We start from the raw sequence: 14,202 nt of genomic DNA, 5'->3' as shown, positions 1-14,202 counted from the left end.
AAAAATAGTTGACTCTTCCACCCAACCAACTTTTATCCCTGTTTACACTTGGTTTTCATGTTTTGGTTTCGGAAGCGACAAGTTATTTGATTGGACCTCTTCCTTGTCTACTCATGAAAGCCGTTGATGTCAGAGATGAGATTGTGCAAAAAGATAAAGACGAGTTAATGGCTCATATGGCACCATGAGTAGGTCTGGTAGGAACAAGAAGTGAAAAAAAAAACAGCACGAGAACATCGCTACGTCGGCTACAAAGAACGGTTCACGAAAGATATTAAACTGATCTTTGACTAAATTTCTACAATCTGAAATGTCTCATTTTGTATATAGTGCTCATTCCGTGTACCCATAAGAAGTTTGATAATTTTCATCACTGGTAAAAATTATACGTTGTGTGTTTACTTTATTGGAAATGCGTAGTACAGATTTATCGGAGTTTGCTTAAATTGCCGGACACTTTTTTAAAGACTTCTTAATTGTAAGAAGAAATCATTTAAATATTTAAGAACAAATGACAACACTTGCATTTCAAGCATACAATTTAATGAGCATGAGCCATGAAGAACTTTTTAGATCTGATTAAAAAGATCAGGTTTCAGAACCAGTAATGGAGCAACAAACGTGTATGATTAACCATCAAAAGTATATTTAAAACGTTACTTTTAAACTGTCCGAGAATATCTCACTTTGGGTTTTCTAAATCAGAAAAAAAAACAAATAACTCACAGCCAAAAATTAATAGAAGCTATTCATGTCTAGGAGCGATGTCATTACATTTCAACATCTCTGTACTATAGAACGAGAATTCGACTTCCCGCAATCCATCATTCATTGTAAGTATTGAAAACCTCAGTTATTTTTTTCAAGACAAGATGTACCCAAATGCCTCCCCCTTCACAAGTTTTTTTGAGATTTCAGTTCTCTTCTAGTTCCGCCAAACTTTGGATTTCAAGAACTTTTTTCTTCGAAAACAAGGTAACAGACACACCGACGCCATGTTTTTATCTGATTTTAAGTATTTAGTAATGGGAGATGTCTGTTTTTAAGCCAATTTATCATTTTTCAGTATGTTTTTGTTCCAGGCCGACATAATGGTTCGCCTCTCACAGGGAAACAAGCAAGACCCCGGCGGGTGGCAGGAAAACGCTAGAGACTACGCGAGAGAAAGAGGCAGCAGACAAGGCCCGGCCGATTGCGTTTGATTATGTTCTTGCATCAGGTTGCCGCCGTCGGCCCGCCTCACGGCCCGCCCATTTTTCGACGGCCAAGAGGCCTTTAAAAAGGACGGTCCGTTGCTCCAAAACTATCATCACTCACACTTTATTTTGTGTTCAGTGCTGCCTACCCGTTTCCCTCTTGGATTCCTCAACGAATAACTCTCACCATGTGCGGCGTATTCTCAATTTGCCAACAAACATGCAAAAACAAGCCAAAGTACGACCTAGATGAGGCTCGCAAGTTGTCCAGGTAAGAGTTGTAAGGTACATGTATAGACAAACTGTTTCAAATTTTAGAAGACAACACCATCGTGGACCGGACTTCAGTGGATGCTACCAAGACACGAAGACTGGAGATATACTAGTCCACGAGCGTCTAGCCATTATGGATCTAGGTGTTGTTCAACCACTTCAAGGAACAGCCCCAAACCGTCAGGTACAAATATTCCATAATTGTTTTTCTTTTTCAAGCTATATGAGTATATCGATGTGCATTATGTTCCGCTATTAGTACACTTCTCTAATGTTAAATTAGTAAACCGTATTTCACGTGATTTCCCATTAGTAGTCAAAGTACAATTAGTTCTTATCGCTTGTTATCATTAGTGTATCACTTCTCCTCCTCCTAAGATAAGCGAAAAGTGTAACACAACACACGCCGTGTTCTTTGTGCTGATATTAATGACCCCCAGACACACCTTAGCACCTAGGCACAAAGATTTTTGTTGCACATTGGTTATTTCAGGTTATACACAACGGTGAAATCTACAACCATCAAGAACTCCGTGACACCGAGCTGAAGAAATACAATTTGAAAACCCATTGCGATTCAGAGGTACTTAACAGTTAGAAATAACTTCACACAAGATACAATTTGTTTCAGGTTATTATTTTCTTGTACGAGAAATACCGTGACGGACACATCTGCAACCTTCTTGATGGAGTTTTTGCATTTGTTCTTTGTTGCGATGGAGATTTCCTTGCTGCTCGTGACCCACTTGGCGTAAAACAAATGTACTACGGAATTGATGACGATGGAAGATACTTCTTCAGGTAAAAATTAACAATGAAAGGATTATTTCTTAACATTTAATATTACAGTAACGAGATGAAGTGCTTGGAAGATAGTTGCGGAGATAACAAAATAGAATCGTTCCCACCCGGGCACTACTACACTCCTAAAACGGGATTCGTTCGCTATTTCAACCCAGAATGGTTCGACTTCAGAAAAGCGATCCATCCATTGGACCTCAAACTTCTCCAAAAAACCATGATAGCTTCAGTCCACAAGAGATTAATGTCCGATGCACCAATTGGAGTTTTGCTCTCGGGAGGACTTGATTCCAGTCTGGTCTCTTCAATTGCTTCAAGAGAAATGAAAAGGAGAGGAATGGCCGTTCACTCGTTCTCCATTGGTGTCGATCACAACTCCCCAGATGTTGTGGCTGCTAGAAAAGTTGCAAAGTTTATTGGAACTACTCATCATGAGTTCTATTTCAGCATTGAGGTATGTGTTTCTTCAATTCGAAATAACAAAATTCACAAATATGTTTTAAGGAAGGTATCAAGAACCTGCGTAAGCTTATTTGGCATCTTGAGTCTTATGATGTCACATCCATTCGTGCTTCTACTCCAATGTACTTCCTCTCCGAAGAAATCAGGAAATTGGGAATCAAAGTTGTTCTTTCTGGAGAAGGAGCTGATGAAATCTTCGGTGGATATCTCTACTTCCACAATGCCCCATCCGATGAGGACTTTCAAAAGGAAACCATCGATCGTGTTCTTCATCTCTACACATCTGATTGTCTTCGTGCTGACAAGTCTTCGATGGCTCACTCAGTCGAAGTTCGTGTTCCATTCCTGGATAAAGCATTTGTTGAGGCTGCAGTCAGTTTGGACCCTGCATTTAAGCGCCCACAAAAACTTGAAGATGGGAGAAACTGCGAGAAGTTTGTTCTCCGATCAGCTTTCAACACGGACCAATACCCATATCTGCCTGATGAGATTTTGTGGAGACAAAAAGAACAGTTCTCCGACGGAGTTGGATACAGCTGGATTGACACTCTCATGAAGTACTGTGCTGCTAAAATTACCGACAAGGAATTCTCTCAAGCCTCTAAGCTTTTCCCACACAATACTCCACACAGTAAGGAAGCATTCTACATGAGAAAGATCTTCCACGAGCAGTTCCCATCTGAGCAAGCGGCTCTCACTGTCAGAAAATGGATTCCAAAATGGCAAAAGAACCAAGATCCATCAGGTTTGTTGAACAATATATAGTCTTTCTATATAAACATTACCTTTTAGGAAGAGCATCATTGGTCCATGAGAACTCTGCTCACAACATTGGAGACGAATTCTGCAACAACAAATCTGCAATCAGTCAACATCACATTGAACAATGCCGACCACAAGCATAATAACTGAGCTCTTCATGTCATGACACAGCACATTCCTTATTTCATATCCCCATTTTTAAACTTTCTATCGCTTTATGGGAGGAGACCATGATTAATCATTTCGATGTATTTTTCAAAAATACCTTTTAGTTACGCTTTTTCTGGGCTTTTAACCTGAATAAATAAATGTGCATTGGAAATCTGCTACAAAGTTTTACTACAAAGTTTCTAAAAGACATTTCAAAAAAAGTTACTTTGAAGAGATTTATGAATTTTCAAAGTTTGGAAAATCCATCTATTTTTGCCTATAAATGGCAGTTTTCATTGAATAATAAAATACGCACTAAAAGGTAGGGCTGAAAATGTACTATTTCTGTAACTACGTGAAGCTTCTTGTACCTACTGGAATATTGTTGGTAAATTCTAAAAGAACTTAAAATTTACTACAAAGTTTCTGAAAGACATTTCAAAAAAAAATTACTTTGAAGAGATTTATGAATTTTCAAAGTTTGGAAAATCCCTCTACTTTTTGCGTATAAATGGTAGTTTTCATTGAATAATAAAATACGCACTAAAAGGTAGGGCTGAAAATGTACTATTTTTGTAACTACGTGAAGCTTCTTGTACCTACTGGAATATTGTTGGTATATTCTAAAAGAGCTTAAAATTTACTACAAAATTTCTGAAAGACATTTCAAAAAAAGTTACTTTGAAGAGATTTATGAATTTTCAAAGTTTGGAAAATCCATCTATTTTGCCTATAAATGGTAGTTTTTATTGAATAATAAAATACGCACTAAAAGGTAGGGCTGAAAATGTACTATTTCTGTAACTACGTGAAGCTTCTTGTACCTACTGGAATATTGTTGGTAAATGCTAAAAGAGCTTAAAATTTACTACAAAGTTTCTGAAAGACATTTCAAAAAAAGTTACTTTGAAGAGATTTATGAATTTTCAAAGTTTGGAAAATCCATCTATTTTTGCCCATAAATGGTAGTTTTCATTGAATAATAAAATACGCACTAAAAGGTAGGGCTGAAAATGTACTATTTCTGTAACTACGTGAAGCTTCTTGTACCTACTGGAATATTGTTGGTAAATTCTAAAAGAGCTTAAAATTTACTACAAAATTTCTGAAAGACATTTCAAAAAAAGTTACTTTGAAGAGATTTATGAATTTTCAAAGTTTGGAAAATCCATCTATTTTGCCTATAATGGTAGTTTTTATTGAATAATAAAATACGCACTAAAAGGTAGGGCTGAAAATGTACTATTTCTGTAACTACGTGAAGCTTCTTGTACCTACTGGAATATTGTTGGTAAATGCTAAAAGAGCTTAAAATTTACTACAATGTTTCTGAAAGACATTTCAAAAAAAGTTACTTTGAAGAGATTTATGAATTTTCAAAATTTGGAAAATCCATCTATTTTTGACTATAAATGGTAGTTTTCATTAAATAATAAAATACGCACTAAAAGGTAGGGCTGAAAATGTACTATTTCTGTAACTACGTGAAGCTTCTTGTACCTACTGGAATATTGTTGGTAAATTCTAAAAGAGCTTAAAATTTACTACAAAGTTTCTGAAAGACATTTCAAAAAAAATTACTTTGAAGAGATTTATGAATTTTCAAAGTTTGGAAAATCCATCTATTTTTGCCTATAAATGGTAGTTTTCATTGAATAATAAAATACGCACTAAAAGGTAGGGCTGAAAATGTACTATTTCTGTATCTACGTGAAGCTTCTTGTACCTACTGGAATATTGTTGGGCTTTTAACCTGAATAAATATTGTGCATTGGAAATCTGTGGGGTAGTTAAAAAACATAAAAGTTTACTTACACAATCAAGTTCTTACACAATCAAAAGTAGGGAAGGACGGCACTTGCCGTTTAGTAAATTATTGGTTTTCTTAATTGACAAAAATAGAAAAAATGACAGACTATCGCATTTACCGGAAAAATTAAACGGCATCTGTATTAGAGTACCTAATTTTTATAATTTAAAAAAAAATTTCAATTTTTAAATGTGTGTTCTAGAAAACCTACAACTTGTTGCTAAACATTACTAAACATTTATTCACAATCAGTTCAAATAAGAATTTTTTAAATGTTACTTTTTTATAATATAAATATGTAAATATTACATACATAAGTACTACATGAATTGCCTACTATCTTCTTTTTTTTAAATTATTATTTTATCGAAAAATCAGAAACACAAATTACATTAAGTTAACATTTTTCAAATTTGAAGATGTCTAAACAATTCTTGTTAAATCAAACGGAAATTTGAGGAAATCTGAGGTGTAGTTGCCTATTCTTATTTATTTTGTGTTATGAAACTGATCATTCTAGTCGTGTTATTTTTCTATAATCTGTTTTTGTTTTAAAATATTCGAATTATTTTTTTTCTATCTTTTCCAAAGTTAAATAAATAAATTCAAATTCAAATTCGAGACTTACACTTCATTTCCGCTAGGGTGATTTTTTTTACGTCAACAAGAAAATTTGTACTTGTGTACAATAAACGCACATTTTTTAATTGAATGTGTTATTATTTTATTTGTATACTTATTTTAAACGTAAAAACAATTTTCATTATCAGATACTTTGTAATATACTTTGCTACGTCTAAGAACTCAAAGCTAAAAAGTTAAATTTTACAGATTACAGTTTTACAGATTTTTACAGATTACAGATGAGAGTTTTAAAGAGACAAAAGTACCATAGAAATCAACTCCCTCCCTTTCCAAAGAGAACTTGAACCTATATAATTGCATGCGGATAAAATGCAATCTCTCATGATCCTAGACACATACGCATTTATTTTATCTTCTCGAAACCTCGTCATAATTTTGAGGGTTTCAGTCAGCTTTTTCTGATCAAGGTGTCTATCCTATCCGAATTAAAGTCTTAAATCAAGGCTTCATTTGCATTTTATTCCAAAAATAACTTGCATCATTGTTTATCGGATTAATGTTAATCAACTGGAATTAGTCAGACAAATGATATAATGTCAAAACAAAATACATCAGAACCTCACGTTTTCGGAAATCTCACGCACCAATCTTTATTGCACCATGGGAAAAGAACGTTTTTTGAACGAATTCAGCGTATTTCGATAGTTGCATGTTTAGTTTTCTAACTTTTGATGCATGTTTTACTACTTTTCTTTATTGTTTTAGAGATTGCATTTGGAGATTTGGAGATGAGTATGTTCACAATTTTGCGTAGTCTGAAAATAATTAATTTTAAACACCTTTATTTTTCGTAGATTTGGTTATTGTCTAAAATCCAACAGCTTTTGAGTTCAGCAATAGTATGTACCCTACCTGGTCCAGACCGGAACAGCTGATCGCCTATGTCTTTGGGGCCGGCGGAGTTTGGGTCGGAGACTCGTTTCAAATTTGTCAATTAAACAATACTGTTTTTTCAAAAAGATGCATTTTTAACAGCGTGAATAAATTTTTTTTTTTCTTTTTCTTTGATTTTCTATTAAAAATTGTTTTTTTGAATAATTTCAAATCCATAATTTTTTCGTGAGCTGGTACAAAAAAATTTACAAAAAAAATTGTTTTTTTAACTGATTTGTGACCAACAGACATCTTTTCGTTTTTAACCGGCATTGAAAAATAAGAGAATCGATGTTTGCACGCCGATAGTGAGGAGCTATAAACTGCTGTTGGTTTTTATTATTTTTACGGGCCCCAGTCAACCATTTCATGTGTTGCTCCGAATCCATAAAAGTCATCCAATTTTGGTGTCACCTCTTTCCGCGTTTTTTCGTGTTTCTAAGAAACGTTATCTGACTCAAACTTAGAGCTCACAATTCACTCAAATTTGCATGTGGAATTTCAAAGAAGAGAGTGAAATTTAGAGTTTTCTGATTAATAAAGGAAATAGAATACACGTGATTCTTATTCTCTTCTCTGTCAATATACAAATTTTCATTTACGTAGTCGACTAGAATGACATTTATTTATTTTGTCATTTTCTGCTTTTCTGATTTTCTGCTTTTAAAAAAAACGTCAGGAAAGGAGGAACCAGAGCACGTATTAAGAAACTAAAACAAATTTTGATCAGAATCAATCTGAAATCAACTCACCCATACCCTTTATTTCCACATTTCAAAAATCTACTCATCCTGCTACTAATGCCATCGTGTGACGCTCATCCTATTTTTTGCCATTTCAGACGCTGCATGTTTTAGAGATTTTTTTTCGCCTAAGGATTATCTGTAGTCTAAATCCTTTTCACTTGATTAATCCTCAATCAGAGTTCCCCTTTCCCACATATGTGTATGAATTTCCAGATTATTCAACGATTTGTTTTGTTCTAATGTGAGACATCATTTCTCAATATCTAATAATAGGTTGGCTGAGTCAGACTTTTGAAAATAATGTTCTTCTGACATTTTTCTAATTCATGCTAATTTTTCTATCACATCTTTAGTCGTGCACACAAAACGTAATCACAGAACCGTGATCGACCAAACCAAGCAAAAAGAAAAATTGTCAAAAGTTCCATTTTGTTTATAATTGTTCGAGTATCAGAGAAAATTGCATGAAAAATTGTATTCTTTAAACTATGTTTCGTTAATTCAAATTGACATATAGAAAAATAGAAGAAGATATATATACTGAAATCAAAACAAAAAAATTAGGACATAGGTATGGTGTAAAACATTTTTTTCGTTTCTACATATTTCTTTTGAATTTTAGTAATAATAAACTATCAGTTCTCTTTATTTTTTAATGAAGTAAATTATACGGAATATCCTGGTAAACACTTCGGCTGGGGAACTATGGTTTTGTGGATTTGTGTGATTTTCCTAATTTTTCATTTGTAAATGTCTTTCCTTTATAGTTTTTTGCACATCGTAGCGTTTAAATTGTACTATTTTGTAGAAGTTTGCTTGTTTTAAAAATGTATTTCCTTTTTGGAGTTCACAGCAGTCATACAGTAGAAACATTATATTGCATTTTTCCAGATAGTTGCTCTTTGGCTTTTCTTATTTTCTTTGTTCTTTTGCTTTGGAACTCCCCAAAAAGTGGGAAACATAAAATCGAATTAACTTTATGATTGCGAAACCATATTCCCCGTCTTTTCCAAACCATTGTTCAGTTCCCATTTCTTCCCTTCCACATCTTCATAGCTCCAATTTGGACTCTGGCTCCGATTTGAATGTCGTGAGTAATCATAAAGTAATTGTTTTCTCGACATTTTTTTTTTTAATTTTGTTATTGAGTGTTTAATGGGTAATAGAAATAAATCTAGAAATTCTCATAAAATGCGTACATTTGAAAAAGAAAACTTCCTCAATCAAACTCAGTCGAGCAATTGTTGTACTTTTTGTTGCTCTTTTAATTTTGTAAGCATCGAATTACCTTACATATGAAACTCTTCAAAATAAAGCTGTAAAAAATATTATTTAAAGCTCCTTCACTTTTCATTAAATAATAATGTGTCTAGAGCTGTCAGTGAGCAAAGTATTATACCCTCAATTAACGGCTTGCGTTGCAGTATGAGCTTTTGATTAATAATATGCTCCACTAGTTTCCTATCTACTCATTTTCATTTTCGTATTTCTGTGTGATAAATTTCATAAAACACATACCACGATTCCATTTTTTTTAGAAATAGCTGAGTGATGTCTTCAAGCTTGATGAATGTAATTCCACAGCTACCTCAAATCCCGCTTCTCCCCGATTTTCCAAAAAACCTCTTGTCAATGGGACCCCTTTTGCCGCCTATAATTCCACTTTTGCCCCAACTCGCTCAGTTTTCACTTCCCGGTCAGTCCGCTCCAACAACTACAACAAAGAAACCGAAACAACCTGCAAAAAAACGTGTGAGAAAATGTGCGGAGGTGTACCCAATCACTGAGCCAGTCAGACTGATGCCGCTCGGATCACCAGACCTTGTAATCTATGAAGGCCCTATGAACAAACGTCCTGCTCATAATATGCAGTTTCAAATGAGGGAAATAAAAGCAGAACCAGTTGATACATATGAAACCACGACACCAGCACCAACTATTCAGCAGCCACCAGGTTTTCCAATGTCAATCACCGGAGGCATACCACAAATGGGTCCTCCGTTGTTACAAGCTCCATTTTTTCCAAATCCGTTTTTTGTACAAAATATGATGATGCAACGCACGATGGGACTTCAATCACCAAATGAACGTGTTTATTCACTTCTTCAGGAAGATTACGCAAGGTGGAAACGAGAGTTTTTTGTAAGTTACTTTTACTCGGATTGAAAATTTAGTCGTATCAGAGAGTAACAATTACGTTGGGGATGAGGATTCCAAAACTATGCCTGGTAAATGGGGTAAGATGGGCTGGACCGCAACCCCGATTCTGCCAAGTTTCTAAACATGACGACGTAATATGTTCCTCACAAAAGAGTGAATAAAACCTGTGTTGTTAACCGAAATATTTGAAAATTTTCAGGTCGCTTTAGTCATCAGCGCAATTTATTCTTAGAAATTTTCACCTCATTCTTAAACTAATCAAATCACGTTCTGTCTGCGTTAAAACGTCACTAGAGTAAAAGTTGTTAGGATTCTGACTTTTTCTCAGTCTCCAGAGTAGGGCTTCCATGTGAGAGCGGCGCGGCGGCGGCGCCTCACGCCGGCCGGCCTTCGCCGTCGCCGGTCGCCGCGCTGTGCATATTGGCGTGAACTCCGGTGTTTGCGTAGGTAGGATTTACGGCTGCACACCGTAGTTTTGCAATGCAATTTTGCGCAGTGTAGTTCGAAAGGTGGTTATTTGGAAGCGGCCGACACATTTTGGGTTCCGCGCCGCACCGTACTTCCGGATACGCTGCGGCGTTAGTGGCGGCGTGAGGCTGTTTGAGGCGCCTCACCGGCCGGCGACGGAAAAAATACTACCTCTTTGGGCCATTTTGAGCACACAAAAGATTTTTGATTTGCTACTTATTACTTAACGTTGCAAAGATGGTGTTTTTTTGATCAAATTGAATAATCTCTGATGTAATAAATAAATTCTTCACAAGTCAAAGATTTCATTGAAAGTCAAAATTTTCTTCAGATATATTTTGAAAATCAGTTACAAGAAACCGAAAAAATTTTCAGAAGACTTCAATCATGACAGCACAAACGAATAGCGCATTAAAACGCCACATGTGCTTTCTCACAAACAAGGAAACACTGCCAACTGAGATGCTCATCATTGAAAGCAAATTCGAACATATTAGAATGAAGGTGAGTTAGAATTGTTTTTTTTACCAATTATTAAAAGTGATACATTAAAGATTGTGGAAAGGTTGAATTACGATCAGAAGGTTGTTCTCTATAAAGAATTGATCCAAAACTTGGTTGGCCTTGAATCACTCGTGGGTGACAAACGGGAAGAGCTGGAACCATTTGAGTTGTTCAACTGGCTGGACGGGCAACTGATTCCATTGGAGCAGAAACAAGTCGGTGTATCTTTATAGATGTTTATTGTTTCTTTTTAATTTCAGTATTTTCACATTGTCTTGCCGAGCTACAAAGATATGATGGATCTAATAAGCGATACATTCATTAGATTAAACTTGAAGGGCATTGACTTTAGTCAAGTAAGGTTTTTTATTTATTTATTCATTAAAACTGAAACACTTCAGAGGCAGATTTTCATAAGTGCCCTGAGACATGATTGGAGTGACCCAAAAACGTACATAGCACGAATAGAAGCGTTGAGTCCTGTGGTTAGGATGGCGCCGTTGAGAATTCTTGACATATTGGAACGAACTCGGACTGAACTGCGCAATGCTATCAGAGAAAAAGGGTACTACTGGTCAATCGACACAATTCTTCCCGTATTTGATTAACGACAGCTTCGTTTTTTTTTATATTGTTGTTAATTTATTATTGACTACATACAAATTTATGTTGACAACGTTTACAGTGACTATAAATAAAGTGTCTAGATACATACAAATATTGTGAGATTAGGAAGGTGGTAAAAGATTGAAAAAGAAGCATACGTATGTATGTAAAAAATTGAGGCCGGATCAGGAGACACGTGGTCGTGGATTTGCTGCGTTGGCTATTACTGGCTGAAAGAGAAGTATTATATGTATATATATATTGTTTAGAAATAAATGTGAAGTAGCGCCAGTGGGGGAGTTATTGAAAACCAGTCTTATGATGCTAAAATGAAAAATATTATAGCAAAACTTTTCAAAATTTTTTTAAAAATTTCATGGACAGTCAAAAAGTCGAGATTCGCGACACTAAGCTATTATTGATCATTTTGGTACCATGGGAGTGATTTTTAACAATTTCCCTACTCAACCTTTTCATCTTTTTAAAGATAAGAGTAGTGTTTTTTTTTATTGTGCTCGGCCATATTAGAAAGATTGTTTTTGTTGATTTTACGATAGCATCAAAATGAATTAGCTTGCAACAATTAACAGAAAGGTCATAACAATCGCTTAGCTAATGATCATGTAAAATAACAAACGCGGTTTCTGCGATGTTCGTCCTCATTGTCGTCGCGTTTCTTCTTAAAGATTCTGATTTTGCACTCGCGTTTCTTAATTGTCTTTCGCAATTTCTTTTTTGTCTTCTTCAATTCGGTGTTGTTTTCATCCGGATCCCTGCGCACATTAAGAACAGATTTTTAATTAAAAAAAAAACGCTAACTCACTCTCCATCCACCCATTCGTTGTTTGGATGTTTACCCGACATTACTGCCTCCTCGTATTCTTCTCGGGAAGCATAGTAGTACTCTCCTGGACCCGGAGAGATCATGACTCCAACGTTGCCATTTTGCCAGTGTTCTAGAGCCTCATTGGGGATTGGGACCCATCTGAGGTCGTCTGACGGTGCTGGATTGGTGCATGGCTTCTTTTCTTCTTTGTTCTGCTCGTCGGACATACCAGGCTAAATTTTTGAGAAGCGATAGAACAAGGTTGGAATTTGAAAATTCTTAATATTGGTCTAAAAAGTGAGAAAAATGAATGTATTTGTAACGAGTGTCGCAAAAAATGTTTATAGTTGGTTACGTTTTAAGTTTGTTACAAAACAAGTCACAAGTCTGAAAAAATCAAGTAAAAAAACCTTCATAGACTTGATTTCTTAAATGTTTAATTACCGTTTTTTTTTCTAATATTGTACCTTGATTGTCATTAGTCTTATTGAAATTTGTTTATCTTTACGAATATGAAAAATTGTGTCACTATTTTCACTTAAAACATTTATTTTAATAGATCGCAAGATGACCGAAATAAGAACAATCAAAATAAAGCAACAGCCGTGCAAAGATAAAAGGAGAAAAAAAGAGCGCATCAAGTTTAAAGGATTTTTAAATCCAGCATATTAAAAAAATTGATTTCAATTTAGAAACTTATGTTTGGCTCAACCAGTTTCAAGAGTTATCTGCAAATTAATTAAAGTTACAATTTTTATTAACTTTAACTATTTTTCTGACTATAATCTACTGAGAATGTTGTGGTAATTTTTTTCAAAACTATATTATTGGAATTTACCTTCTTTGTTGTAAAATAAATCAGAGAACAAAATCAATAACACAAACTTTCTTAACTGTAAAATTGTGAAAAGGAAACTGAACAGAGCGTAGAATAGAAAAGAGCGAAAATGTTTCTTCTTCGTCATATATATTTTTGATAACATACAGATGAATTGTTACGGATGGATAGAGAGATCGGGTCAACTGAAAGAGAAAATAGTTTCCAAACTTTTTCAACAGGCTCACTTCAAGTGAATTTGTTTCCGTCTCAGTGTGTTAGCGACAGACGGTACCAATGCGTCATCATAAAAAGGGGGCTCAGTTTGACGGAGCGGGGTCCGATGAATCATCGAAATTGGAAACAAAATTATATTGTGTTCGAAAAAACTAAACATTGACTATATTCCAAAACGCTGGTGTTGGTTGAATGCAAAATTGAAAAAAAAGAGTGCTGAGATAGGAGTTCGAAGAAATTAGAAACTCTACTATTATACAATTATGGCTCAGAGGTAAAAGAACCACAACTTCACAACATATACACCGAAGATATAATTGTGTGCTTTTTTTTTGATACATATGATTATTATTACTTCAGATTCGTTTTGCAAATCCCGAATTTCCTAATTTTTTAAAACTTTTATTGTTGGTAAACTTTTACACGAACATCATTTCATGCATACACACACACTTTCACACACACACACACACACACACTTTCACACACACACACACACACACACACTTTCACACACACACACACACACACACACTATTTTCGGGAAAAACCCCTTATTATTAAGAGCATTGATAATATTACTTTATGGGTGCAGATTAACACCTGTTGCCCTCCCAAAAAAAGTGAAAAAAAGTAAAGCGCATGAAAACTGTTGCCTTCAATACTGAAGCTTTAACGTCAGTTGAATAGATTTTGATAAATGCCTTTTAGATCATTGTTTGCACCTTTTTTTCCTATACTTAAAAATTGTTTAATGATTCTGATGATTATTCAAATTTGCTAACCAGGTTTCTGAAACAGTAAAAATTCAACAAAGACATTTTTTTGATTCACGTTTCTATTATTTTCTATCTCAAATAGAGAGA

At 34.8% G+C, this 14,202-nt stretch overlaps 3 protein-coding genes across 3 annotated transcripts; 2 read left to right on the top strand and 1 right to left on the bottom strand.

Annotated features, from left to right (window-relative positions):
* Positions 1 to 1,305: 1,305 nt before the first annotated feature.
* Positions 1,306 to 3,813, top strand: asns-2 (Asparagine synthetase [glutamine-hydrolyzing]). Its single transcript, NM_171746.6, has 7 exons — positions 1,306 to 1,467; positions 1,515 to 1,653; positions 1,963 to 2,052; positions 2,101 to 2,270; positions 2,319 to 2,724; positions 2,775 to 3,477; positions 3,525 to 3,813. Exons 1-7 carry the CDS (start codon positions 1,385 to 1,387, stop codon positions 3,635 to 3,637), a joined length of 1,704 nt encoding a protein of 567 aa, NP_741864.1. The 5' UTR covers positions 1,306 to 1,384; the 3' UTR covers positions 3,638 to 3,813.
* Positions 3,814 to 9,250: 5,437 nt separating this feature from the next.
* On the top strand, positions 9,251 to 11,562 carry M02D8.7 (uncharacterized protein). The gene is made up of 5 exons (NM_001029629.5): positions 9,251 to 9,860; positions 10,722 to 10,850; positions 10,901 to 11,065; positions 11,111 to 11,206; positions 11,252 to 11,562. The coding sequence occupies exons 1-5, from the start codon at positions 9,270 to 9,272 to the stop codon at positions 11,456 to 11,458; spliced, it is 1,188 nt and encodes a 395-aa protein (NP_001024800.2). The 5' UTR covers positions 9,251 to 9,269; the 3' UTR covers positions 11,459 to 11,562.
* Positions 11,563 to 12,075: 513 nt separating this feature from the next.
* M02D8.2 (WW domain-containing protein) lies at positions 12,076 to 12,574 on the bottom strand (the record flags this gene model as incomplete). Its single annotated transcript, NM_001381044.2, has 2 exons — positions 12,280 to 12,574; positions 12,076 to 12,229 (listed from the first exon to the last, which is right to left on the bottom strand). Exons 1-2 carry the CDS (start codon positions 12,507 to 12,509, stop codon positions 12,076 to 12,078), a joined length of 384 nt encoding a protein of 127 aa, NP_001367734.1. The 5' UTR covers positions 12,510 to 12,574.
* Between the last annotated feature and the right edge of the window lie 1,628 nt (positions 12,575 to 14,202).

Source organism: Caenorhabditis elegans, chromosome X (genome assembly GCF_000002985.6).
Source record: "Caenorhabditis elegans chromosome X".
Classification (NCBI taxonomy): domain Eukaryota; kingdom Metazoa; phylum Nematoda; class Chromadorea; order Rhabditida; family Rhabditidae; genus Caenorhabditis; species Caenorhabditis elegans.
This window is presented reverse-complemented; position numbering and strand designations above follow the sequence as displayed.

Coding starts and splice junctions, on each gene's coding strand:
- asns-2 (NM_171746.6), top strand. CDS start 1,385: ATGTGCGGCGTATTCTCAATTTGCCAACAAACATGCAAAAACAAGCCA. Junction 2,271..2,318: donor GATGGAAGATACTTCTTCAG/GTAAAAATTAAC, acceptor TTAATATTACAG/TAACGAGATGAAGTGCTTGG. Junction 2,725..2,774: donor AGTTCTATTTCAGCATTGAG/GTATGTGTTTCT, acceptor ATATGTTTTAAG/GAAGGTATCAAGAACCTGCG.
- M02D8.7 (NM_001029629.5), top strand. CDS start 9,270: ATGTCTTCAAGCTTGATGAATGTAATTCCACAGCTACCTCAAATCCCG. Junction 9,861..10,721: donor GGTGGAAACGAGAGTTTTTT/GTAAGTTACTTT, acceptor AAAAATTTTCAG/AAGACTTCAATCATGACAGC. Junction 10,851..10,900: donor TCGAACATATTAGAATGAAG/GTGAGTTAGAAT, acceptor GATACATTAAAG/ATTGTGGAAAGGTTGAATTA.